Consider the following 26,354-nt stretch of genomic DNA (forward strand, 5'->3'; position numbering starts at 1 on the left):
CAATTCTTTTTTGCATATATTTTTATTGTAATTAATAGAAGGGTTACATTATATTTGCCAGATAGAAGGTGCATTAATTCACATACATTGATACCCTTTCTCATGTCTTGGTCCCCATTTTCCTCCCCCTCATTCCCACCCCTCATCTTATTTTACCCCCTTCCCTATCCAATTTCAAATAATCAAATACAAATATATCCAATATATCAGATAACAAAGTGAGATACTGTAACAATAAATAGTAGTACTGAAAGCACTAAAATTGTATTAAGCTTATATGCTTCAAAATTGAGACAGCATGTATGTTACAGTATGTTTAAAGGGTGAGGTAGTGTGGTGTGTGTATGTATATTGTTATGTGAAATAACACAAAATTTATGAACCTACCTATCTGAACACCACCCAGAAGCTTTCAACCTGGATTTTTCTGCTAAATATCAACACATAATTTAAAATTTTTTCTTTATATTCATGATATGTATTAAAAATACTCAGTGCTCATTAGGTTCTTCAGAACTTGCATTTCTAATCTATTTTATAAAAAGTTTTCCCACTATTTTTATTCTGTTAAACTTGACCAAGGATATTAACAATAGATAAGTACTTTCTTCTGTAGATGTGTAGCTAGGTAAAGTAGAGTAACTGTAGAAGTCTGGGCGGGGCTGGGGTGGTTGTGAAGAGGTGAGAAACTTGTATCAGGTAAATAAAGTTATTTTACCAGAAACTTTTCAGGTTAACATCTTATTTCCTAGCTGTCAATTCTGAGGTACACCATCACTGAATTTTGATAATATTATGTAATGTTAGCTTTTTTGTTGTTTCATTTGGTTATCATTATGTAAGTAAGTGCTGAAGTAATGCACTCTACAAAAAATTAACATTTTGCAAAGAAGATCTAAACTTTGATTTTTCTGAATTAACTAAAATTTTTTTTCTTGTGAGGATAGCATTAAACTTCATTATTTTATTTTCATTAATTTCTCAAAAGAATTGACAGAAACATACAATTATGTATATAGTGAAAACTAATGAAGATTCTGTAGAGTTCATATTTATGGATAAGAAAATGTCCATGAAACGTTTACCATGAAGATATAACATGAGAGGCTAAAGAAAATCAGATGAGAGCCATACATTGTCTTTCTGCCATTGTGGTAACAAAATACCATATTGATAGCTGAAATTCTAAGTAGAAACTTAATCTATTACCATATAGTACTTTTATAGTACTCTGCTTGGAGAGAAGTGTCTCATTAATTAGACAATTGCATACTGCTTTTTTTTTTCGCCAGTCCTGGGCCTGAGCCTCAGGGCCTGAGCAGTGTCCTTGGACTTTCTTAAGGCTAGAGCTCTACCACTTGAGCCTCAGCACCACTTCTGGCTTTTTTCTATGTATGTGGTACCAAGGAATTGAACCCGGGTCTTCATGCATGCTAGGCAAGCACTTTAACCACTAGGCCAAACTTTCAGCCCGCATACTGCTTTTTTTGTTGGAACATATAACAAGCCTGTAGGTAGAATACAGTATCATTTGTTTCTCTATACCATCTGTATCCAATATTACAGTGTTTTGGAGAGTAATTAAGCCTATAACTTGCAGATGTAATTGCCTTGTAGAATTTGTTATATATGTAAGTGCTAAATGGATTTGGAGATTGTATCTAAATTTATTGGTTAAAAATTACTAGAATATTAGGTAGCTTATTACATAAAGAGTTGATTTACTGAGACCTTCACACTAAAATCTTGTTCTTGTTGTCTAAGAAAGAGACATGGAATGACTTTTTCTTGCACTTCAAAGTATGAAATAGGGGGGAAAGATAAAAGTGCCCAGGATACAATTAAAGATAAAGAATCAAGTCTGGAGAGAAATGAGAACTGTTGACATGGTGTCCTGTTTTTGAGACTGACAAATAATTTAAAATATAGAGAACAATATACTAAATCTTAAAGCATTACCCCCAAGTAGTAGTATAAACAAAAGAATAGAAGTCAGGTACTAGTGCCCTAGTTACTCAGAATGCTGAGACCTGGAGGATCACTGTTCAAAGCCAGCCCTGGCAAAAACTAATCCTTGAGACTAGCTATAATTATTCAGCAAAATACTGGATGGGAGACATTGCTCAAGTATTAGGGCACTAGATTGGGCCTCAATGTCCCTCCTGTTCCCCCAAATTAAAAGCTGAGCAGTAGCATGAATCTTAACTGTAAGTTCATGCTCTAGTTTACAAGAAGGAAGGAGAGACAGATAAATGAATGGAGGTTCTGGAAAACTTGGATTCTATTTTGTGACAAAAGCCAAGGCAAAAGAACTTCTTAAAGAAGGGGAATGTTCAGTAATGCTAAATGTTGCATAAATGGGGGGATAGAGAACAGAGAGGATTGATGTACTTGCCAGAGGAGATCTTTGTTTAAACTACCATGTGGTATTCAGCAGCATATTGAGAATGGCAAATAGATAACAGGAAAAGGCAGTATAAAGACTCACTAGGAAATGAAAGCTAACTTAAGGTGGTACTTAATTGGAAAAGCATGATTAGTTTTTGTTACCTAAAGACGAAAGTATCATAAATTGTTACAACAAAAGTGTCATAATAGAATGAATTGTTCCTTGCCAATAACTTTTTTGCTATTTTATTTTAGTTGGGTAAACTCCAAATCCTTTATGGATATACTTTGGAGTATATAAAAATACACCATTTTAGAAGTTACTTGATTCAATATTTTTCAGTATCTCAGGTATGTATGTAAGCTTTCATCTAGACTGCTCAGTATATGTGTAGATTAAGCAAATCTTTTCTATATCTAAAATGTCTTTCTTCGGGTACTGCTGACTTTCTATTGTGGAAAGATAATATATAATGTACTGCTAGGTCTCCAGGTTTTATCAAACCACATTTTGTCATCAAGTTAGAGAGTTTGTATATACAGATGAATGTAATTTAAAATACAATTTTCATGTGAATGCTTGATATTCATTACAAACAAGTTGATTATCCCTTATCTGAAATTTTTTTGTGACCAGAAATCCTAAATTTCACATGTTCACACTTTGAAGTAAAGCATTTGAATTTCAGATTGTGGAATATTGGTATAGTTAAGCATCACTAATTCAGAAATCAAAAACTGAAGTTCAAAACTTTTTGAGTATTATGTCAGTGCCCCCAAAATTCTGATTTTTAAAGTATTTCAGATTTGGAATTTCCAGATTAAAAATGCTCAACTTAGATGTTTTCCTTTCTTCAAAAGAATTGAGCAAATTATAATAATACATAGATATTACACTTAACTATCATTAGATCAGATATCAGGACAAATAGAAAATGAATTTAGTCACAGTATAAGATGAAAAGAAAGGATCAAGACTAGCTGCTAGAAACATGCAAATATTAAAATTGATGTGCAAATAATGAGTTTGTTTTGAATCTGGATCCAGACTAAATGACTATAGACAGTAAGTTACATTTGAGATAGTTTGAGTGAAACACTGAACATACATTACATATTAGGTCATAACTGTATATAGTGATTAAAAAAGAAGAGATTCCTTATGTGTTAGGGGATGTATACTCTAGTCATTGTAGGTAAAAATTTGAATGTCTGGAACTTATTTAGACCAATCCACCAGAAAACAAAGAGAACAGACTGAAGGGATTATAAGTAAAGCATGAATGGTAAAATACTGATTTTTGAAGCTGTTATTAATATTTATGTGAGTGTATATGTTTCTAATTTTTTTAAATAAAAAGTAGGTTAAAAGTTTGGTGCTGGGTTTATAATAACTAATAAAAAGGAGTGCAACATGAGATGTTATATGTTATAAGCAGTTAACATATAAAACAATCATAACAATACGTGCCTAAAATACGTGCCTAAAATCCCAGCACTCAGGTACAGAAGCAGGAAGATCACAAGTTTTAGTTTTCTTGATAATAACCATTTGGACTAAGGCAAGGTAGAATTCCAGTGTAGATTTAATTTGTATTTCTCTTATTACTAAGATAGTGAGTTCCGTCATATACCCATTTTACATATATTTAATAATTATTAATATTCATATACTTACCTTTTATACTTTTTAGTTCATTTGCATTCATAGCTTTGGTATCAGAGTAATACTTTATAGAATTAATTTGAAAGTGTTGCTTACCTTGTATTTTGTGGACTAGTTATTAACATGGGTGTGGTTCTTTAAAGGTTTGGTAGCATTCAGTAGTGAATCCATTTGATCCTGGATTTACCTTGTTAGGATTTATTGTTTATCACACTGTTATTGATCTGTTTATCACTTGTCTTGAGTGAGTTTATTCTAATTGTCTAGAAATTTATTCATTCTGAGGGATTTTCCAATTATTCAGGTATACATTTTCAAAACATGATCTAATGAACCTCTGAATTAAATTGATACCTATTGTAGTTTGAATTATTTTAATCTGTAATTTGTCAATTTGAATCTCTTTAATTTGGTTAATATGGTTTATTCTCTTAAAGAAGAAAACCTCAGAAATGACGCTGTGGCTCAAGTGGTAGAGCACTGGTTTTGAGCTGTAGAATTCAGGGACATTGCCCAAGCCCCAGAGTTAAGAAAGAACAGATGGATGGATGGATGGATAGGGAAGGAAGGAAAGACCTGTTTCATTGATCCTTTGCAACTTCTTTCACATTCTTTTTTTGATAATTTAAGCTCTGATCTTTCTTATTCCTTTTCTTTTACTGATTTTGGAATTGGCTTGTTACTTAATGTTTTTGTTGGTATTGTTTTTGGTCTTTCAGGGCTGGGGTTTGAACTTGGGCGCTTATACTTGCTCATTTTTAGGACAGTATTTCCACCTAGCTTCATGCCTGACATACAGTCCACCTGTGTTAGGTTTCTTGACATTGCTGGAAACACAGGCATGTCACCACATTCACTTTTCCTTCATAGTGATGGAATCTCATATGCATTTCTGCCTAGCCTGGCCTAGAACCACAGTCATCCTGTTCTCACCCTCTCATGTAGCTTGGGATGGGCCACTGAGCCCTAGTATGAGTTGAGAAGAGGGGCTGATCTGCCATTCTTTTATCACCAGATTTGCCTGACTTACCTAGTAATTGTGGTTTTTGATTCACCTATGGGGCATCTTAGCTGAACTACTTCCTACTTTCCTATTTTGTTCCTATTTTTATACTTTTTTTTTCCTTTATTAACATTGATTTTTACATCATATTTTAAATGACAGGTTTAACAAACGAGTGTTCAAGAAAGAATCTCTACAATCACTAGGACTTAGTATTTAGAACTTTATCAAAATTAGGCTAAGGGTTTGTATGTCATAGAAACATATTAATTTTAGAAAATAAAACATGTCTATAGAGTCATAGGTGTTTATATCTATATAGTTATGTTTATGTTTCCATTACCATGTCCATAGCATTGGGTATGCAGATATTGAGTCCTCGCTCTTGTACTCTTTGGATTTAATAGCCACATATTAAGGATACCATGCACCTTTTGTTTCTTAGGTCTCACTCAACATGATTCATTCTAGGTTCATCCATTTCCCTGAGAATGCCATTATTTTATCTTGTCTGTTGGCTATATAGAATTCCATTATGTACATATACCACATTTTCTATATCCATTCATCTGCAGTAGGGCATCTGGATTGTTTCCATCGCCTGGCTATTGTGAATAGTGCAGAGATGAACATAGCTGAGCAGGTGTCTTTATCATATCTTGGGTTATGATGTTCAGGGTAGATGCCCAGAAGTGGTATTGCAGGATTATAGGGAAGGTCAATTTTCAGTTCTTTAAGAAACCTCCACACTGCTTTCCAGAGTGGCTGAACTAGTTTACATTCCCACCAGCAGTGCAGTACGGTTCCTTTTTCTCCACAACCCTGCCAGCAACTGTCATTGTCTGAGTTCAAAATCTTGGCCATTCTTGGTATCTTAGGGTTGTTTTTATTTGCATTTCCTTTATGACCATAGATGATGAACATTTTCTCATATGCTTTTCTGCCATTTTAATCTCTTCTTCTGATAAGTCTCTATTTCCCTTACCCATTTAGTGAATGGTTTATTGGGTTTGGTGGGGATTAATTTCTTGAGTTCCCTGTAGATACTGGATATTAAGCATTTGTCAGATGTATTATTGGTGAATATCTTTTCCCAGTTGGTTGGCTGTCTCTCTACTTTTGCAACTATGTTTTTATTTGTATGGAAACTTTTTATTTTTAGGTAGTCCCATTTATTGAGTCTCTCTCCTATCTGTTGTGACCCTGGGATTCTGTTCAGGAATTTTTTGCCTGTGCCTATGAGTTCCAGTAGTCTCTCCTATTTTATCATGTAGCAATTTCATGGTTTTCGGTCTGATGTTGAGGTCTTTGATCCACTTTGAGTTAATGCTTGTGAATGGCGAAAGGCCAGGGTCAATTTTTACTTTTCTACATGTGGCTGTCCAGTTTTGCCAGCACCAATAATTGAATAGACTGTGTTTGTTCCATTGTATATCTTTGGCTCCTCTGTCAAATACAAGTTGCCTATAGATATGTGGTTCTATTTCTGGGTCTTCTATTCTGTTCCACTGATCTTCTGGTCTGTTTCTGTGCCAATACCAAGTGGTTTTTGTTATTATGGCTCTATAGTAGAGTTTGAAGTCTGGTATTGTAATACCACCAGCATTGCTCTTTTGCCTAGAATTGTTTTGGCTATTCTAGGTCTTTTCTTGTTCCATATGAATCTTTGGGTTATATCTTCTATTTCTGTAAAGAATGTCTTTGGGATTTTTATGGAGATTGCATTGAATTTGTATATCAATTTTGGAAGCATAGCCATTTTCACTATGTTGGTTCTCCCTAGCCATGAGCATGGGATGTCTTTCCATTTCCTAGTGTCCTCTTTAATTTCTTTCATTAGGCTTTTATAATTTTCATTGAATAATTCCTTCACATCTTTGGTTAAGTATATTCCTAAGTATTTTATTCTTTGGGGGGCTATTATGAGTGGGATCATTTTCTTGATTTTGCCTTCTGTTTGTGTATTATTGGTATACAAGAAGGCTACTGACTTCTGAAGGTTAATTTTGTATCCTGCCACTTTACTAAAGTAGTTCATTAATTCTAGAAGTTTGGGAATGGAGTTTGTTGGGTCACTCAAGTAGGGGATCATGTCATCTGCGAATAGGGATAGTTTAATTTCTTCTTTCCCTATGTGGATCCCTTTGATGTCCTTTTCTTGCCTTATTGCTCTGGCTAAGGGTTCCAGCACTATATTGAAGAGAAGTGGAAAGAGTGGGCATCCCTGTCTAGTTCCTGATTTTAAGGTGAATGGTTCCAGTCTTTCACCATTTAGTATAATACTGGCTGTAGGTTTTTCATATATGGCTTTAACTGTTTTGAGGAATGTACCTCTTATTCCTATTTTTTCTAGTGCTTTCAACATAAGTGGATGTTGTATTTTGTCAAATGCCTTCTCCACATCCAGAGAAATTATCATAGGATTCTTATCCTTAGCTCTATTAATGTGATGTATTACATTGATTGATTTGTGAATGTTAAATCAGCCTCGTAATCTGTGGGATGAAGCCTACTTGATCATAGTGTATGATTTTTTTTAATTTGTTTCTGGATTCTGTTGGCTAATATTTTATTGAGGAGTTTTGAGTCTGTGTTCATTAGAGAGATAGGTCTGTAGTTTTCTTTTTTTGTTGGGTCTTTCCCTGGTTTGGGGATGAGAGTAATATTAGCTTCATAAAATGAGTTGTATTGCTCCTTCTGTTTCTATTTCTCAGAAGAGTTTCAAGAGTATAGGTGTTATTTCATCTTTAAATGTCTTGTAGAATTCCGCAGTGAAACCATGTGGACCTGGGCTCTTTTTGGTTGGCATTTCCCTGATTGTTTCCACAATTTCATTGTAAGAGATTGGTTCGTTCAATTTGTTTACCTCATCGTTGTTTGGTGTGGATAACCCATATTTATTTAAGAAATCATCCGTTTCTAGTAGATATTCTTGTTTCTTTGAATATCAGTCCTCTTGTATCTGCTTAAGTTTTCTGTATGAACTATTATATGAGTTTGAGTCCTTCTCCTTTGCGTCTTGAGTTTGTTGTTGTGGATTTCTTAAGGTAATTGGCTTGTGGGATTCCCTGGTTCTCTTCTTTTTATGGGAGAAAGCTAGGCAGTGTCCCTATTGTCTCGGCACCATCTTTCTCTACTTTTACACTCTTTTTTTGATCCTGTCACCACTTAGGTGGTTTCAGATGCTCTCTTTCTTTAGAATATAATACCTCCTTTGTTACCCTCACTCTTTTTAGTCAAAGTCAGAGAAGAATATTCTAATCTTATATTAGAATTTTTAGTGTTAGATATTTTAAATAACTATCAATTTTGACATGCGTATAAAACTTTTCTAAGAGCAAACAATTAAAGCTTTCTTGCACAGTATTTTACATTTTTGCAAATTTTAATCATCTGGCTAAATAGAAAACAGCCACATTCTTGTGATTTTTGTCTCCATTTACAGTGGTACATTGTTTGAACTACTTGAAGGAAATTCAGCTTTATATAGTCGCAAAAAGGATGAATATTTTCAGATAATCGGTACCACATCAGAATTTGATATATGGTAGTATAAATTTGTGTGCATGTGTCCTAATACTTGGGCTTGAACTCAGGGCCTGCACATTGTCCAAAGACCAGTACTCAACCACATAAGCCACAACTCCACTTCCTTGACCAAGCTGTCTTTGAACCATAATCCTTAAATCTGAGCTTCCTGAGTAATGAGAATTATAGGGATAAGCCATTGGTGCCTGCACAGGTGATCTAAATTTTGAAGATTCATTGCAATGTGGAATCTAAAACCATGCCAGTGAGCTTTTTATTATTTTTAAAAATTTATTTATTTATTTTTGTGGGTCATGGGGTTTGAACTTGGCCTGGGCACTGTCCCACAGCTCTTCAACTTAAGGCTACAGCCCTACTCTTAAGCCAAGCCCTGCTTTCTGTTTTCTGAAGGTTAATTGGAATTAAGAGTTCTCAGATCCTTTTGTGCCCGGGCTGTCTTTTTTTTTTTTTTTTTTTGCCAGTCCTGGGCTTGAGCTCAGGGCCTGAGCACTGTCCTTGGACTTTCTCAAGGCTAGAGCTCTACCCCTTGAGCCTCAGCACCACTTCTGGTTTTTTTCTATGTATGTGGTACCGAGGAATCGAACCCGGATCTTCATGCATGCTAGGCAAGCACTTTAACCACTAGGCCAAACTCCCGGCCGCCCGGGCTGTCTTTGGACCTTGATCCTCAGATTTCAGCCTTCTGAATAGCTAGGATTACAAGCATGAGCCACTGTTTCCAGCTGAGCTTTTTATATTTTTATATTAAAATCTTCCACATGAAACTTCTTCATTTTGGTCATTTAATAACTATTCAGGTAATTATGTAGACCGTCACAATTTAGTATGTACTCTTTTATCACAGTTTTATGAGTAAAATCTTTGGGAAACTTACCAACTTTGGGTTGGGAAAGTCAAAGTTGTACTGTTTACTTAACAGCTCAGATTTCTGTGATTAGCAATGTATACTTTGTTTTCTTTGACTTAGTAGGCTTCTGTAATTGATGTTTGAAAAAAAATGCTTACTACATAACAAAAGTCAATAGCACCAAGAAGTTGTACTCCCAGTACTTAGAGCAAGGAATATGGTAATCATTTAATGAATATTTGAGTGTTAGACTGAATTTCATAGAAATTATTATCAAAATTCAAATTAACACATTGATATAGCATTCTGTTTTCTTTTTAATACAGTCTCTAGGTACATCTGCTATTGAAAAACCACAGCTTGGCAAAATAAATAAATATGTTATCCACATCTGTATCTATAAGGTAGAGGGGAGATTTTATTTTATATATATGTTCCTGAGAAGTTCACATTCAATCACATTGGGAAAGTTCAAGTTGATTACATCTCTTTCATAACAGGGTGCTAGTGGCTCATGCCTATTATCCTAACTACTTAGGAGGTTCAGATCTGAGGATTTGAAGCCATCCCAGGCAAGAAAAGTCCATGAGACTCTTATCTCCAATTGTCCAGCCTAGACTGAAAAAGTTAAACAACAATGCCCAGATTCTGAGTTCAAGCCCCAGTACTAGCATCAGAAGAAAAAAATATTTTAACATGCAAATCAAAATGCTGTGATATTCCTCATATATGAAAACCATTGTCCAAAAATATTAAGGTTATTAAAATCATTTATAAAATGTATTCTCCACACTTTACTGTTAAACCTTGAATGATTGTATTTTTATTTATTTGTTTCTTTTTATGTTTTTTTTGCCAGTCCTGGGGCTTCCACTTAGCCTGGGCACTGTCCTTGGACATTTTTTGCTCAAAGCTAGTGGATGCTCTATCACTTGAGCCACAGCACTACTTCCTGTCTTTTCTGTGTATGTGGTACTGAGGAATCCAACCTAGGGCTTCCCACATGGTAGGCTAGCATTCTACCTAGGCCATACTCCCAGCCCCATGGTTGTATTTTTGTGTTTTAATTTAATGCAGTATAATAGCTCGTTAATAGTTTTTGAGTGAGAAAGGTACCTGAGTAGAAGTCTTACCTAGGTACCTTTATCAGCTCAAAATGGAGAAAAAAAAATTCCAGGATTTTATAATGTATAGAATCTCAACAATTTCAATTTTTCTTATTTAAGCAATTTTTAGCTGCTAATTTTGTGTTATATACTATTATATATAGTGTTGATAATATATGCTGAAATCTAAGTTTCCTAAAAATAAGTATAAAGTGTAATGGCCTTAAAAGTATAATGGCTATTAAAAAACAAAACAAAATAATAGTAGCCGGGTTCCAGTGGCTCACACCTGGTATCCTGGCTTTCCTTAAGGTGAGAGTTGAGGATTGTGGTTCAAACTGGCCTGGGCAGAAAAGTCTTTATGGGATTCTTACCTCCAATTAGCCATTCAAAAAGTAATGCTGTGGCTCAAGTGCAGAGTGCTAGCCTTGAAAACAAAGCAGCTCAGGGCCAGTGCCCAGGCCCTGAGTTCAAGCTCCACAACAGTAAAAAGAAAAATAAACCCACAGTGTGGTGACTCACACCTGTAATCCTAGCTACTCAGGAGGCTGAGATCTGAGGATCTAGGTTCAAAACCAACCCAGGCACAAAAGGACCTGAGACTCTTCAATTAACCTCTAGAAAATGGAAAAGGGGCTTGGCTCAAAGGTAGGGTGGTAGTGTTGAGCTGAAGAGCTCAGGGACAACGCCCAGGCCGAGTTAAGCCCTATGACCCCCCCCCTAAAAAAAAGGAAAAATAAGAAAAATAGTAGATTTTTTAAAAAGATTCTGAATTAATGAGGTGCAAATTATAGTCAGATTTATATAGTTAGTTTTTGCAAAGTAGTTTTAGTCCAATATTACTTCTTCAAATTCAGAATTCTTTCTTGCTCTTCTTTCCTTATTGCCTAAATTTTTATGAATTATTAACTTTCTCTGAACTGTATGTGAATATCTTATATAATTAGAATGTGGCAGTGAACTTTACTGAGGAAGTAGGTTCTTTGTCTCTAATTTGTGTATTTAATGCATATTTTAATTAACTAAGGTGTATGATTAGAAAAGTTTTATTTGAAACTACTTCCCTGTGTACTATTGTATTTGAAAAGGAAAAAAATACATTGGAAAATAAAAACCAAAGGATAGTATTTTTTCTCATGAATCTGTTTTTTGGCATTCATTTACTACAACATTGTCATCTGTTCTTTTCTTTATTTCATAATTCAGAATTCTTCATTTTTTTATCTAATTTAACATTTTCATATTTTTAAAGGTCCCCAGGTGCATCCAATTTTTCAACTTTACCAAAGATCTCTCCTTCATCTCTATCAAATAATTATAACAACATCAACAACAGAAAGTAAGCACTGAATCTTAAAAACTCTTTGTTTAATTGGTCTCCCTATTATGTGTGCAAGAGAAAGAAAATCTTGTATCTAAAATTTAGGATAATAATCTTAATGCATTAAAATTGATTTTCTTATAAATTACCAATCAGTTCTTTCATGAGAAACTTCATAAGAAAGAAGACATCATTTACATGCTACCTCTTGATTTTATGTAAATACTATAATGGATATCTGAAAGGAATAAAGTACTTCCAGAATTTTTATTCTAAACACTAGTGAAAATTATCAATATAGGAAATTGTTAGGATTTCAGTTTGTAGGATAAAAACTTCAGATGTCATTTTGGAACTAGTATGTATTAGAGAATCTCACCTTGAAAGCAGTACAAATTTTTATGTTTGTAAAAGCAATTTTCCTGAGGTTTAGGGATAAAAACCTTCTTAAAACTTAGGATTATATGTGATATTACTGTAGGAAAGACAGTTGAAAATAACTGTGGATGTATTAGCTTGACATTTTTGGATTTTGATTTTATTAGAAAAAGGTAAATACAAAGCCTTATTATGTATAATGAACCCAGTCCATTTATAAGAAGGACTTTGACCCAGAGATAATTAACCTCCTTTTTTTGTGGGTATTTACATTGTTATATATGAGATTAACAATTTAGAGAGCTATTTCTTTGTACTATTTTGTGCAGTGCCTAAATGGCATCTGATTATTAAAATTTGTAAATTCAGAAAGCCAAAAGCAGTTTATGAAATCCTCTTAAATAATACTAATAATTAAACTTGTAGATTTAGTTTCCCTAATACGTGGCAGAATACTTGGTAAAATACTCATCTGAATTATAAATAACAGTAGCTAACAATTTTGTAAGAAAAATGAGAAAGACAAGTTTTGATAAATTTATACAATATATTATAAAGACAAGATTTAAGCAGCATAATGTTGTCTGAAGCTATACTTATAGATCAATAGACTCAGGCAAACCTAAAGCAGACCTTTGTGTGTAAAACAATTTAATGTGGCCAGGCACTTATACCTCACACTGAATACTTGAATACTCACTGCGCAGGAGTATTAAATCCTGAGGGTCATGATTTGAACCCAACTTGGGCAGGAAGTTCAAAAAGCTGGAAATGGAATTGTGACTAGCTTGGAGCACAAAGTTCAGGAACTAGTGCCAGGTGCTCCCACTCTCAAAGCATTTAGTGTGCTAAGAAAGTATTCTAGATTAATGAACAATGATAAGATTATCTGGAGGATTACATAAAAATATTGGGTTGCCTGGGCATGGTGACTCATATCTGTAATCCTAGTAGCTATTCTGGAGGCTGAGATCTGAGACTCAAGGTTCAAAGCCAGTCCTGGCACAAAAGACTATCTCCAATTAACCTCTAGAAAATGAGAAGTAGGGGGCTGGGAGTTTGGCCTAGTGGTTAAAGTGCTTGCCTAGCATGCATGAAGACCCGGGTTCGATTCCTCGGTACCACATATAGAAAAAAAGCCAGAAGTGGTGCTGAGGCTCAAGTGGTAGAGCTCTAGCCTTGAGAAAGTCCTAGGACAGTGCTCAGGCCCTGAGCTCAAACCCAGGACTGGCAAAAAAAAAAAAAAAAAAGAAAATGAGAAGTAGGGCTTGACTCAAGGGTAGGGTGGTAGCCTTGCGCTGAAATGCTCAGGGACAGCATCCAGGCCAAGTTCAAGCCCCATGACCCACCCCCCCCCCAAAAAAAAAAAAAAAAACCAACTTGGATTTCTGTGACTAGTATACTTCATGACTTTTAATTCAAGATCATTATCAGGGCATAGAATTATAAATTTTTAATGGATATATATCAAGCACTTAAACTCAGTAAGAAGCTGGCCAGGAGTTTGGCCTATTGGTAGAGTGCTTGCCTAACATGCACAAAGACCTGGCTTCAATTCCTCGGTACCACATACATAGAAAAAAGCCGGAAGTGGTGCTGACACTCAAGTGGTAGAGCTCCAGCCTTGAGAAAGCCCAAGGACAGTGTTCAGGCCCTGAGCTCAAGCCCAGGACTCAAAAAAAAAATATATATTTAAAGTAAGAAGCTTTGTAAAACAATAGCAGAATGAGTTATAAAAATAATGGAACTCTTGGGGCCGGGAGTTTGGCCTAGTGGTAGAGTGCTTGCCTAGTATGCACGAATACCCAGGTTCAATTCCTTGGTACCACATACTTAGAAAAAGCCGGAAGTGGTGCTGTGGCTCAAGTGGTAGAGCTCTAGCCTTGAGAAGAATTCAAGGACAGTGCTCAGGCCCTGAGATTTAAGCCCAGGACTGGCAAACAAACAAACGAACAAACAAATAAACAAATAAATAATGAAACTCAGTATGAGATAAGTATTTTAAGTGTTCAAATTCAGTGGTAATTACAATTTTGTGACTTAAAATGGTAAGAAACTGCCCATTTTCCCCTGCCTCAAGCACACTGGGGAAGAAAATTAAGCATCATTTTCCATTGTTATAAGAATTTTTTTTAATGCAGTATTAGTACAACTATTTTAGAACAGTTTGCTAATACTCAAGTAGATTTGAAACATTCACTCCTTTCCTTCATCAGTTCATAATGTGTATTCTGTTCATTAACGTTACTATTACATGGCTGTAGTGTAATAGTAAAATATTGAAGATATCATGAATATACAGTTACAGTACTTTTTTCTATTTAAAAATGCTGCATTCGGAGGCAAAAAGAAAGTACTTGTCCTGTAATTCAGATTGTATCGCATATGTTATCTTTAATTCATCAAGAATAATTTTTGCCTGGATACCAATGGCCTGCAACTGTAATCCTAGCTACTCAGGAGGCTGAGTTGAAGCCATGGTTTGAAGCCAACCGAAGCAGGAATGTTGATGAGACTATTTATCTTCAGTAAATTACTAAAAAATAAAAAGAAAAAAAAGCCAGAAGTGGAGCTGCGGTTCAAGAGGCAGTATGCTGTCCTTGAACAAAAGGAGCTCAAGGACAGCATCCAGAGAGTTCAAATCCCAGCACCGGCTTAGTAATAATAATAACAATTTTTGTAGTTTATAAAACATTACTGTGTTCCTACCCACTGTGAATGGCTGTCACATTTACCATTAAATTCATTTATAGGTATATGTATTTTAAAGTTCATATTATAAATTCTTCAGAGAGGTTGTAAATATTGTGTATAGGTGATATTAAATATAGTCTGTACTTTGACTAGAGTCACTATATTAGTATACTTGGTCTAATGTGGTTTATTTTTTGTCTTATCATTTCCTTCCCAAAACAAAAAAAATTTGATGATGTAATCTAATCTCCAAGCTTCTTACTAGAGAAACTACTGAAAGAAATTGGAGGGGTTTTTTGTTAAGTTTTATAGCAGATTTGACTAATTCAGAGCCTATACTTTTATTGTGTATTTATGTCTAATTTAGATACAAAAATAATCACTTCATATTAAGGAATTTTAATAATAAGTACCTGCTGAGTTACTATGTGATGCTATAATCTTTTCAAGGTTATACTTTTATGTATGAACTATTTTTCTTAATAAGGGCACGCTTTTATGATTCAGAAAATGGAAGGAATTTTTTTTTATTTTTCCTTAAAATTTGTATTAATATATTTAAATATTTTATCTAAAACTTATTTCTTGGATTTTCATTGTACTTACTGGAAATAAGTAACAGCTTAAGACTTCCAAGTAGAAATAACGTAGTTTTATTTGAAGTATATGTTATATTAAAAGGGTGATTTTTAAAACTAGGTATTTTTTAATTTTATTTGTGATATTCGTGTTTAGACTCAGGCATTCAAGTTTGCTAGGCAGGCATTCTACTGCTACAGTCACCTCCCCCTCCTCCTCCCTAAAACTAAGTATATTTTTGAAACTTCAGGCATGTAAAAATAGTCTACAAATATAAGTTATATATTAAAATCAGTAGTTTTAATACATTCTCATATAAAACATATTTACAAATCCAAGACTTGAACCATTCAACTATGGGACATTTACTATGTTTTAAAATGTTCTTTTCTAGAAATAATAGTATTGTTATGAAAATGATAGCATATACTTATAATTGCTTCATTTAATTTTATTGAAAACTTTATTAAAAACTAATTTTGTAAAAAAATCTGTTGCTATAGTTTGGTATCTCTGTGTAGTCATTTTTATCTTAATCCATAGAATAATTGGTTGTTTCAGTTATTTGTGTATGTTTTTAATATCTGTAAAATTGATATGTGGTCATAGTTTTATTATTTTTCTGCCTAGCTACAATATGCATTGACATATTGGTAATACTTCTCCTAAAAAAAATACTTTTAATGCACTAATTTCCTGGACTTTGGCAGTCCACATCAGAGCACATTCCTGTTTCTTTATGAATTGATTTAAATCTCTTTTGCTTAAAATGGAAATGATTCTCACTATGGAATTAAGCTGAAAACAGGAACTTGGATTCTAAGTCCATCAGAGCTAGCCATCTGGCTCTTGATAAATTACTTAGCTGAAAACATTAAGTACAAAATGAGTTTGATTACAATATGATTAAATTATATGTTAATGCAAACTATCATTACTAATTAAAAAGTCTATTTGACATTTTTATGAACAGGTAAGATTTGATTTTTTAAAATAACTTTGTATTTTTATATAGCTTTTTAAAAGAAGTTATTTGTAATCAGAATTAATCTAGTGTTATATTAAGATTTTATTAGTATTTCTGTAAATTCACTTTACAGAGTAGTAGCATGAGCATCTTAAAAGATGAAAACTAGGTTAAGATCTTTAGGAAAAATTTAGCGATCATGAAAAGAGCATTAAAAAAAAAAGGAGGCTTACTTTAATTTGGATCTTAGATTTCCATGTATTTTGTTAGTAGTTCCCATGATAAGCTTCAGCATATGACATGAAGTGCTTATAATGTGGATTATAAATAACTACTCACTATAATACAAAAGTATTTAAGGCCAAGCGTGGTGGTGCACAACACCTACATGGGAAGCAGCGAGAGGAGGTAACCCTGGCCCAAAGCTTCCAGCATCTATTTGTTACTTGTGAGGAAAGATAGATATCTAAATATCTATGTTTAGAATGAGCATGTAAATGTGTTTTTAGTCTTTTCCTCTGTGTGGGTATGTGTCTGTCTGTCTGTCTAGGCATCAGCAAGTAATAGGGCATCCTTTATATATTGTGGTTACTTAATTTTTTTCTAATTTTGCAGCCAGAATATATACCTTTTTTCTTCTCTGAGATGTGTAATACAAGCTTTTTTTTTTTAACATCCAGAAGATCTAATTTTTAGCACTACTGACAATTAAGGGGGGGAGACACTTTTCATGTTTTAGTTTTTTCTCACATACTCAAAGTTAAATTTAATATTCTAATCATGGAATATACATTGAAGTGCTGTACTTGATTAATTACTGGGACTAAAAATGATATGAATACCAAGATTATTGTTGTGCAATGAATATATCACTTAGTACTGTTTTTTAACTTAGCTACAAGTCTAGTGACTCCGAATATGAATTAGTAGAAGTTGACTTTTTTGCCTCCCAATATGATGTTTTATTTTTGTTACTGTTTTGTGTTTTTGGAGGTTGGGGGTATGTGGTACTGGGGCTTGAACTCAGAGTCTGGGTGCTATCCCTGTGCAGTTTTCCTTCAAGACTAGCACTCTACCCCTTGAGCCAGAGCTCTACTTCTGGCTTTTTCTGTGATTAAATGAAGATAAGAGTCTCTCAGATTTTCCTGTGTGAGATGGCTTTAAACTGTGATCCTCAGATCTCAGCCTCCTGAGTAGCTACAATTAGGCGTGAGCCACTGCCAGTACCCAGCATTTTGTTTTGACATGTGATAAAGTTTACCTTCTTTTTTGTTGTGTAGAAGAGAAAGTATTTATGCAAAGGTAAAAAGAAATGTTAAAGGACTAGTTTTGCATGTAATTGTGGGTTTATTTGATAGTACCTGTTCAGTTTGGTGTGTATGTGTATTTATGAAAGCCTTTGTTAGAAGAGTAATACAGTTCATTTAAATTGTTATAATACAGTGAGTATAATATGTAGAATGCTAGCATAAAATTTTTGAAATTATAATAAAAAGTATTTAAAGTCATCCCAAAAATGACCACTTAAATTATTGGAGGTATTGATTTTTCATGTTTATATTTGTAAAGTTGTATTTCATTTGCATTATCATTTGCTTTAGCATATGCACTTGATTCTCATTCAAGTTTTTTCTAATTTTTTTTTTTTTTTGCTAGTCCTGAGGTTTGAACTCAGGGCCTGAGCACTGTCTTTGGGCTTTTTCCTCAAGGCTAGCACTCTGCCACTTGAGCCACAGCACCATTTGTAGCTTTTTGTATGTATGTGGTACCAAGGAATCGAACCAGGGTCTTCGTGCATGCTAGGCAAGCACTCTATCACTAGGGCCAAACTCCCGGTCCTCTAATGATTCTTTTTAAATGACTGAAAACATGTTTTTGTTTTTAAACTATATCCAGAACATTAATCATGAATATTTTATAAAATAGGGTACTAAAAATTAAGAGCTCATACTTTTCCATGACATTATTATATATAAAAAGGATGATATAACTTACTGACTTCTTAATTCATTCTAAAGTTACTCTAATTTTCTATATTTTATAGTTTTTAAGGTTAGTTATTATACTGATAGTAAAACTTACCTAGTTTGCAATAAACCAGAAGAAACAAAAAGCAGTGTGTACTAGATGTACTTATTATAAATCATTTATGCATCCTGCAGGCTTTTGTCTGCATTTAAATATGAAATATTGCTGATCTGGCATAGAAACTAAAAGTAGAATCTCCAGTGCATTAGGACAGTGATGTCACAGTGGCCTCAGAGCTCTCTGCTCTCACCTGTAACTCAAGCCCAACTTTGCCTATTTCTACTGTTCTCTTTCTGTTACAGTAGCAGGATGCAAAAGGGACATACATGAGATGATTCATTGCTGTTTAAAATCTGCTTTAAGTTTGATACCACAATGAAGAATGGAGTGCGTTGTGATGCTGCTCCAGTTAATCAAGGGTAGAAAGATATAATATTGGTTGGTATTGGTTGGTGTGATATTTGAGGTAGTAATTTTGTTGGTAAAAGTATACTTCATCAAAAGGTTACTTTGTTTAAGCATAATGTTTTAAAAAAAAAGCTTAAGTGTTTTATTTTAAAAACATAAATCCTGTATTATAACTAAGCTTAAAGTACTTTGCTTTGTGACAATGTTATTACATAATTGGCTTCATTTTGATAAATACGTTTTTCTTCCAGTGTGAAAAACTCAAATTATTGTCTCCCATCATATACTGCTTATAAGAATTATGATTATTCAGAACCTGGAAGAAACAATGAACAGCCAGGTCTTTGTGGCCTAAGTAACTTGGGAAATACGTGTTTCATGAACTCAGCTATCCAGGTAAGTCTTTCTAAATAAGGTAAAACTCCTATTTCGTGGAAGTCATTTCATGGAGGAAGACTGGAATTGGTTATTCATGTCAGCACATACTGTATGTGCATTGAGAGCTTATATTTTCATGATGGATTTAATCCTACACATTTGACCTGATACCAATTCAGTAGTAATATAAGAATATTCTCATGTTCCTCAATTAGGTAAAATCATTATTTATCACATTGTAGACTAGACTCAACACCACTTAACTCAAAAACATTGATTTTAAGCAAGAAACAATTTCCTTAGGAAGAAAATAAAAACTCATGATACTTCTTGATTAAAATGTTTTTTTCCCTTAACAGTAATGAGAAATTAAGATTTGAAACCCATGTTTTAGCTAATCACTTTCCATTCAAGATCTTAAAATGTAAGACTTCCATTGTTCCTTGTTTCTTTCATGAAGCTTTCCTTCTCTTTCTGCTTTGGTTTCTAACCTCTTTCAGCATTAAACATTTATGCCTTCAATTCTGAATTACAAAAGAGATGTATTTAAATATCACTGTTACAATGTAGAAAAATTAGACTTGTTTCCCTTGTATAGATAAAATAAGAATTAGAGCCCCAAGTGCCGCTAGACCATTCTTTTTTAAGCATATTATTGGTATAATTTAATTGTACTAAAAGGCTTGATATTTGCATGCACATAATCTACCTTGGTCAAAATCACTCAATCTGTATTTATTCCTCAGCTTCCCTCCTCCCCACCCTTGGTGGTACACCATTCTTGTACTTGACTTTAACCCCTTTTTTGGAAAGTATTTTTGTTGAAAAATCTGACTTTATTCTCTAATCATGTTTTAATATTGAATCTTCTGTTCACAGAAAGCAATCTTCAAATATATAGATTAATTGCAGACTGGATTGGTGATCTTGTTTTTAACTGAGAAAATAATGCCTGTTACCATTCAGTTTTCCAACTAGATATTTTTGTGCATTGTCATTAATCCAGCTGCCTCCTAGATTAATCTTTATTTTGCTGACATTCTTGGCCAAGGAAAATTTATTGTCCTACTTTCTAGGTTAAAAGTTGTCTTCCTTTATGAAACTTGGACAGAAGATACATAGTCAATTTCTGATTTCTTGACTTAAAGTGAACCTTTCAAAAATAGCCTTATCTGCTCAGACACTATCAATAAACTTTTACATTAATCTTTTAATGCATAGGACATGATGTACTTATGTAATTACTATATGCAAAATTATTTTTCTAAAATTCTAGTGCTAAACAAGATAATATAGCTATATACTGTTTTTCTGAAAGGAATGAAAAGATCCATCTGAGTAGAGCAAGCTAAAATGTATTATTTGGGTAGTTTTTTAGATAAAGTAGTGGGTGGTAAGCTCTTAGAGATAGAGATGAAATATGATGGATAGCTATTGAACTCCATTTTTGATGACTAAAAGTTCTCTAGTATTCTCTAGAAAATGGTTATATAAATGTTTGCTAGTACCAAAAACTGTGCCTTTAATCATATTATATAATTTTTTTGCAACATTTTGTACTTGTTCTGCCAAAGTTATTTCGTTCCAGAGCTGCTTTTTAGTTCATTTTTTACTTCATTTTAATATCTGGATATGGGAAGTCAATCTTGGTGCTTTCTTTTTTATAAAGATGAAGGAAGAATTTTAACAATGTAAGGCATTACAAATCTGTCAATGACAAGAGTTAATGTTTGCAGGCTAACTGTTCATTGGAAGGTCTAGCCAGCACTCAGACCAGATTTCTTCTAATGCAATACTATATTCTGGTTTCTTATACCTTTGATAATTCTGTCAGTATTGTCTCTGAATGATTATAATTTCTCAAAAATAGGTATAAAAGTTAAATCTTTGAAGTAGCTAAGCTGAGCTAGAAAACTTCGCATTTGTTTGGTATTCTAGTACTTGATATTTAACATGTTTTTAAAAAAGCCAACTTCATTCAATTTTATTCCTATTCCTAGCCATTTTATTACAATACATTGGGTGTCACCTATACCATTCTTTGTTCTAATTCAGCTGAGACATATCCATGAAGAGTTTGGTTTGTAATAAAAAAAATTTTAGTAAAAACTTTCAGCAGTGAATTTTTTAAGCAGTGAATATTATTTCATGTCTGAACCTTATTTTAGTTTGAAAGTATACTTCTTTAAAAAAAAAAAAAGTTGTTAGACCTTAACATCTTTCTCATCCTGACTTGGATTATGTCTTTTAGACAGTGTTTCACTGGAGAGCTTAAGGTAGCCTGCAGCTAATGACCCTCTTGCCTCAACAATTCCCAAGTTATAATCCCATTGCATTAACATGAGAATGTCGAAATATGCACCAGCTTAACCCACTTGATGAGATTTGTAGTGCATAAGTAAATTGTGATGAACTTGAAAAAATAAAAAGTCTTAGCCCATTGCTGACAACTCACACCCATTACCCTAGCTATTCAAAGCGGCTAAAATCGGAAGCATCTGAGCAGAAAAGTTCAAAAAATCCCCCTAACTTTAACCAGAAAATGCCAAATGAATTATGGATCGAGTGGTAGAGAATAAGTCATGAGCAAGAAAGCTCAAGGAGAGAAATGTCCTGAGTTCAAACTAAATAATAGCACCTAAATAAATAAATCTTGAAACAAGACAGTGAAGGAAAAGAATGGGTTTTTGTTTTTGTTGCAAGTCCAGAGATAACAAAGCTAGAACTTTAGTTTCATTTATTTTGTTGTTATTTGTCATAGTTTCTGAGTCAAATGTCACTTCTTAATATGAAAATTCAATGTAAGAAGGAATTCAGAATGACAGTAGCCTCTGTCTTTTGTGAATATTCATGAAGTTTATAGGCCCACAGATGAAAAGAGTTAATACATAGTATTTTTTTTTGATAGTGTTTCTATGGTTAGGTCTTGCTTCTTTGTATTTCTTTAAAATCAAAGGCAATTTATCAATGTCCAAAAATGTATTGAGATAATGAATTTTAATGTAATATCTTAATTCAATGAACTTAAAAAATAAGCGATCATCTTTGTTTAGCATGATTATTGAAATATCTACATAAAATGTGTGTGTAAAAAGCAGACCAGTGCTTATCATGAGAATGGTTTATGCTTAGTATAACACTTACATAGTGAAATCTTTTGATCAACCAGTATTGAAAACTAATTGGGTGGCCATACTCAACTCAGATCTGTAATACCAATTACTCAGGAGGCAGATATTAGATCACTGTTCAAGGCCAGCCTGAACAAAAAATTAACAAGAATTCATCTCTAACATAAAGCTCACAATGGTGGCATGCACTGTCATTCAGTTACTCAGGAACTGCAATAAGAGGATGGTTGTCCAAGTCAGCCCAGGCATAAATGTAATACTCCATTTGAAAAATAATGAAAAGCAAAAAACGCAGGCTTTAGCACCTGCCTTACCGCATGAGGCTAGGAGTTCAAATACCAGTACCCAAAAGACCACCAAAACTTAAACATTCAGTTAAATCATATTATTATTATTATTGCTATTATCATCTTCATTTTTAAGCTAATACATTCTTTATGGCAGACATTTGCCAGATATTTCTGTTTTGACCTTTATGGCTATTATGGTCTAAACCTTTCTCTCATTATTATAAAAATTTTAATTGCATTGCTAAGATTTTAACAGGCTTATTCAAATCACTTATTGGATGGCACGCCCAGAACTGTGTCTGCTCTTTACTGTCCTTATAGGCTAAGAAATATTTTTTCTCAAGTGATCCCAGGACTTTCACAGAACAATTCGAAAACCATAGTATAGTTAGAAACACCCCCCCCCACACACACATACATCCAAAATTAATTATATAGGTTAAGAGTATAACCTGTGGAGTTAAATTACCATGACTGAATACATATTTCCCTAGACAAGTTATTTCCATATTTCCCGTTTAATGAGAAAAGAGATAATCACATATACACACAGTTTATATTATTTTGTTTTTTCTTACTCAAAGAATTAAACAAAATAACTCTGGAAAGTATATCTTCCATTTCTCTTTCCTTTTCTTTCCTACTATTATTATTTCACTTTTACTAGGCCTAGTGCGTGAAGAGAATAAAATTGAATGTGCTTTCCTTTTTCATTTATTACCAATCATGGAATTTTTCATCTGCTTGAACTGTGCTTGTGTAGTTTTTCCTAAGTAAACTAGTAGACAAGAGAGATACTAAATTAAGATGCTTATATATATTAAATTTGCAGAGTACTTTGAAACACAAAATTCTTGAGTTGGTTATCTTAGACCTCAACCTCCTGTGTAGTTCTGATTACAGATATACTTTACCATGTCCTGATAGTACAAATAAAATGACAGAATATTTTCCTAATACCTTCAACCTATTACTCCATTTAGAGAATGTCCAGTTTTAATATTTGCACTATTGGAGGTAATTATTGCTAGTGTTAGTTTAGTAGATTCAGGAGCACTCCAACCCTTGTCTTTTTCATTGTCAAGGCCTACCTAGGAGGCTCATGATTGGCTTCCTGGAAGAAGCAACTCTTCAGATGGATTTGAAGCAAGGGAGTGATGTGGTCTTGTCCACTGGAAAGCAGCACAGCGTAAGATGGTTGTTTTCAAACTCTTTACTTGCTCACTATAGGGCTCCTTAAATAGATTCTAGAAAATCACTGGATCATGAATGATTCTAATCAAATTTTACTTGATAGTCCTTTTGTAGAATATAAAACAAGTTGAGATTCAAGCATTTTTTTTCTAACTCACCTTTTTTTCTGTAATATGTTGAATTAGGAAAAGTTATTAAATGTTAAGGAAAAAGTTGTAAGTTTTTAAAAGAACTAAACAAAATGAGGCATGCTACACAGAAGTGACTTTTTTTTTTTTTTTTTTTTTTGCCAGTCCTGGACTTAATCTCAGGACCTGAGCACTGTCCTTGGATTTTTCTCAAGGCTAGAACTCTACCACTTGAGCCTCAGCACCACTTCTGGCTTTTTCCAAGTATATGGTACCAAGTATTTGAACCCGGGTTTTCGTGCATGCTAGGTGAGCACTCTACCACTAGGCCAAACTCCCAGCCCCCAGAAGTGACTTTTTTAAGGAAACTAGATCTTAATTACATTGTAGACAGTATAAAGGTCATTATGAAAGCTGTTACTTCTGTTATTTTACCTCATAGCTTTAAATACAGTACAATATAACAATGTTACAATATATAATACCCTTTAAAAAAAAAATCAAGGGGCTTGAAAAAAAAAGCTTGGGTGCGGTCCCTGAGCTCTTTTTGTTGAAAGCTAATGCACTAACAGGTTGAGCCATAACTGCTCTTCTGGTTTTCTGGTGGCCAGTTGGAGATGAGATTATCACAGACTTAACTGCTGGGGCTGGTTTTGAACTTACCTTCTGGTTCTGAGATTTTTAGATCTCAGCCCCTTGAGTAGCTACTACTACAGACATGTGCAACCAGCATCCAGCTAATACCTTCATTTTATATTGAAACTGGAATTCTCAGAACCACAATTTAGCATGAAACTTTCTAATTTTACTCAAATTTTCAGCCTCATATTTAAGTAAATAGTTACCATTTTAAAAAAATCATCCCTGGGGCTGGGAGTTTGGCCTAGTAGTAGAGTGTTTGCCTAATGTACATGAATGTATGTACCACATACATAGAAGAAGCCGGAAATGGTGCTGTGACTCAAGTGGTGGAGCTCTAACCTTGGGAAAGCCCAAGGACAATAGTCAGGCCCTGAGTTCAAGCCCCAGGACTGGCAAAAAAAATAAATAAAAAGTCATCCCTAAGAATAAGACATTTAACACAGCTTAAAGCATAACATAGTCTAAAATAATAGCTTAGGATCTCAAAGGGAGAAAAAACAACAACAACAAAAAACTTGTTCTGATGAACTGAGAATATGACTAATTAAACTCTCAATCTACTTCTTAGGGCAAATATTTAGTCTAACCCGGAGTATTAGTCTCAATTATTTGAGTTCCTTACACATTGTGAATCAAAACTTGCAGAGTAAAATATTACCAAAATATCTTCAAACTTCTTTCATTTTGATAACTGCTTTCTCTCAAATAAGAAAACAACCTTACTTGAAGTAGAACCATTTTACCCTCTTCATTTGGATACCAATGTTTTAACATTTCCTTCTGTCTAGACTATGGTGGGGTGCAAATATCCCTTTTCTTTTACAGAGAGATGTACTGAGGAATGAGAGCCTGTATTCTCAGCTAGATTATTTCAGGAAAGAGTAGTGTTTGTTTACAATGGGAGAGATAAGTGATATTCTTACAAAAATGCCTTGAGGTTGTATAACTTCCTTTGTGAAAAATGGTCTTTTCATTCCTTTCTATGCTTTTCTTGTTGTTTACCATTACCAGAGTTTGAATTCAAAGTCTCATTACTTGCTAGGCTTGCTTGTTCAGCTGGCACAGTACTATTGTCCATGCCTCCAGCCAACTTTTTCCTGGCTAATTTTAGAAGTAGAGTCTCAGGTTTTAGACTGGCTTTGAACCACCATCTCAGCCCTCTCACTTACTAGCATAGCAGATGTGAGGTATTGGTATCCAACAGTCACTAAAAAATAAAGTAGATTGGACTGATAGATATTTGAAAGAATAAAAGCCATTTTGGGGTCATAATTTGATGTTGCTTTCCTATTTCTTTTAAATATACACATTTAAGGTCTAACCAATTAAAACTATGCTACTGAAAGATCCTTACATGTTAGATTTTATCTTTAAATCTGTTAACAAAATCATATTTTTTGTTTTTAGGAATAATTGTGTGTTGTTTTTATGTATAACTGTCATTACTTTTACAGTAATGAATATTTTTGTCCTATGTTCTTTTAGTTTAGTATACATGGAAACCAGTTGCTAAACATTATCTATCACTTCTCTAGACTGATTTATACCAGTTGGAGCTGGAAGACCAGTTCAGCAGTGTGTTGTTTGATGAAACCATTGTGCAGTGAATAGTATATATCAAAATAAATTACTAGGCCTCAAACCCATATTAAAACAT

General features: G+C 33.8%; 1 protein-coding gene across 7 annotated transcripts in view; it reads left to right on the plus strand.

Moving 5' to 3' along the window:
- The window catches only part of Usp15 (ubiquitin specific peptidase 15), a 97,777-nt gene that overhangs the window by 41,376 nt on the left and 30,047 nt on the right, over positions 1–26,354 (plus strand). For 3 of the 7 annotated variants that reach the window (XM_090327835.1, XM_090327838.1, XM_090327847.1), the window contains 2 exons: positions 11,812–11,898; positions 19,186–19,330. In XM_090327835.1, the coding sequence (XP_090183961.1) occupies positions 11,812–11,898; positions 19,186–19,330 (232 nt within the window). Of the gene's footprint in view, positions 1–11,811; positions 11,899–18,764; positions 18,965–19,185; positions 19,331–23,818; positions 23,923–26,354 lie in introns of those variants that run through there. The other 4 variants (XM_090327851.1, XM_090327854.1, XM_090327850.1 and 1 more) reach the window with 3 other exon arrangements.

The sequence above is a fragment of the Megascapheus bottae genome, chromosome 2, assembly GCF_031878675.1.
Source record: "Megascapheus bottae isolate mThoBot1 chromosome 2, mThoBot2.hap1, whole genome shotgun sequence".
Taxonomy (NCBI): Eukaryota; Metazoa; Chordata; class Mammalia; order Rodentia; family Geomyidae; genus Megascapheus; species Megascapheus bottae.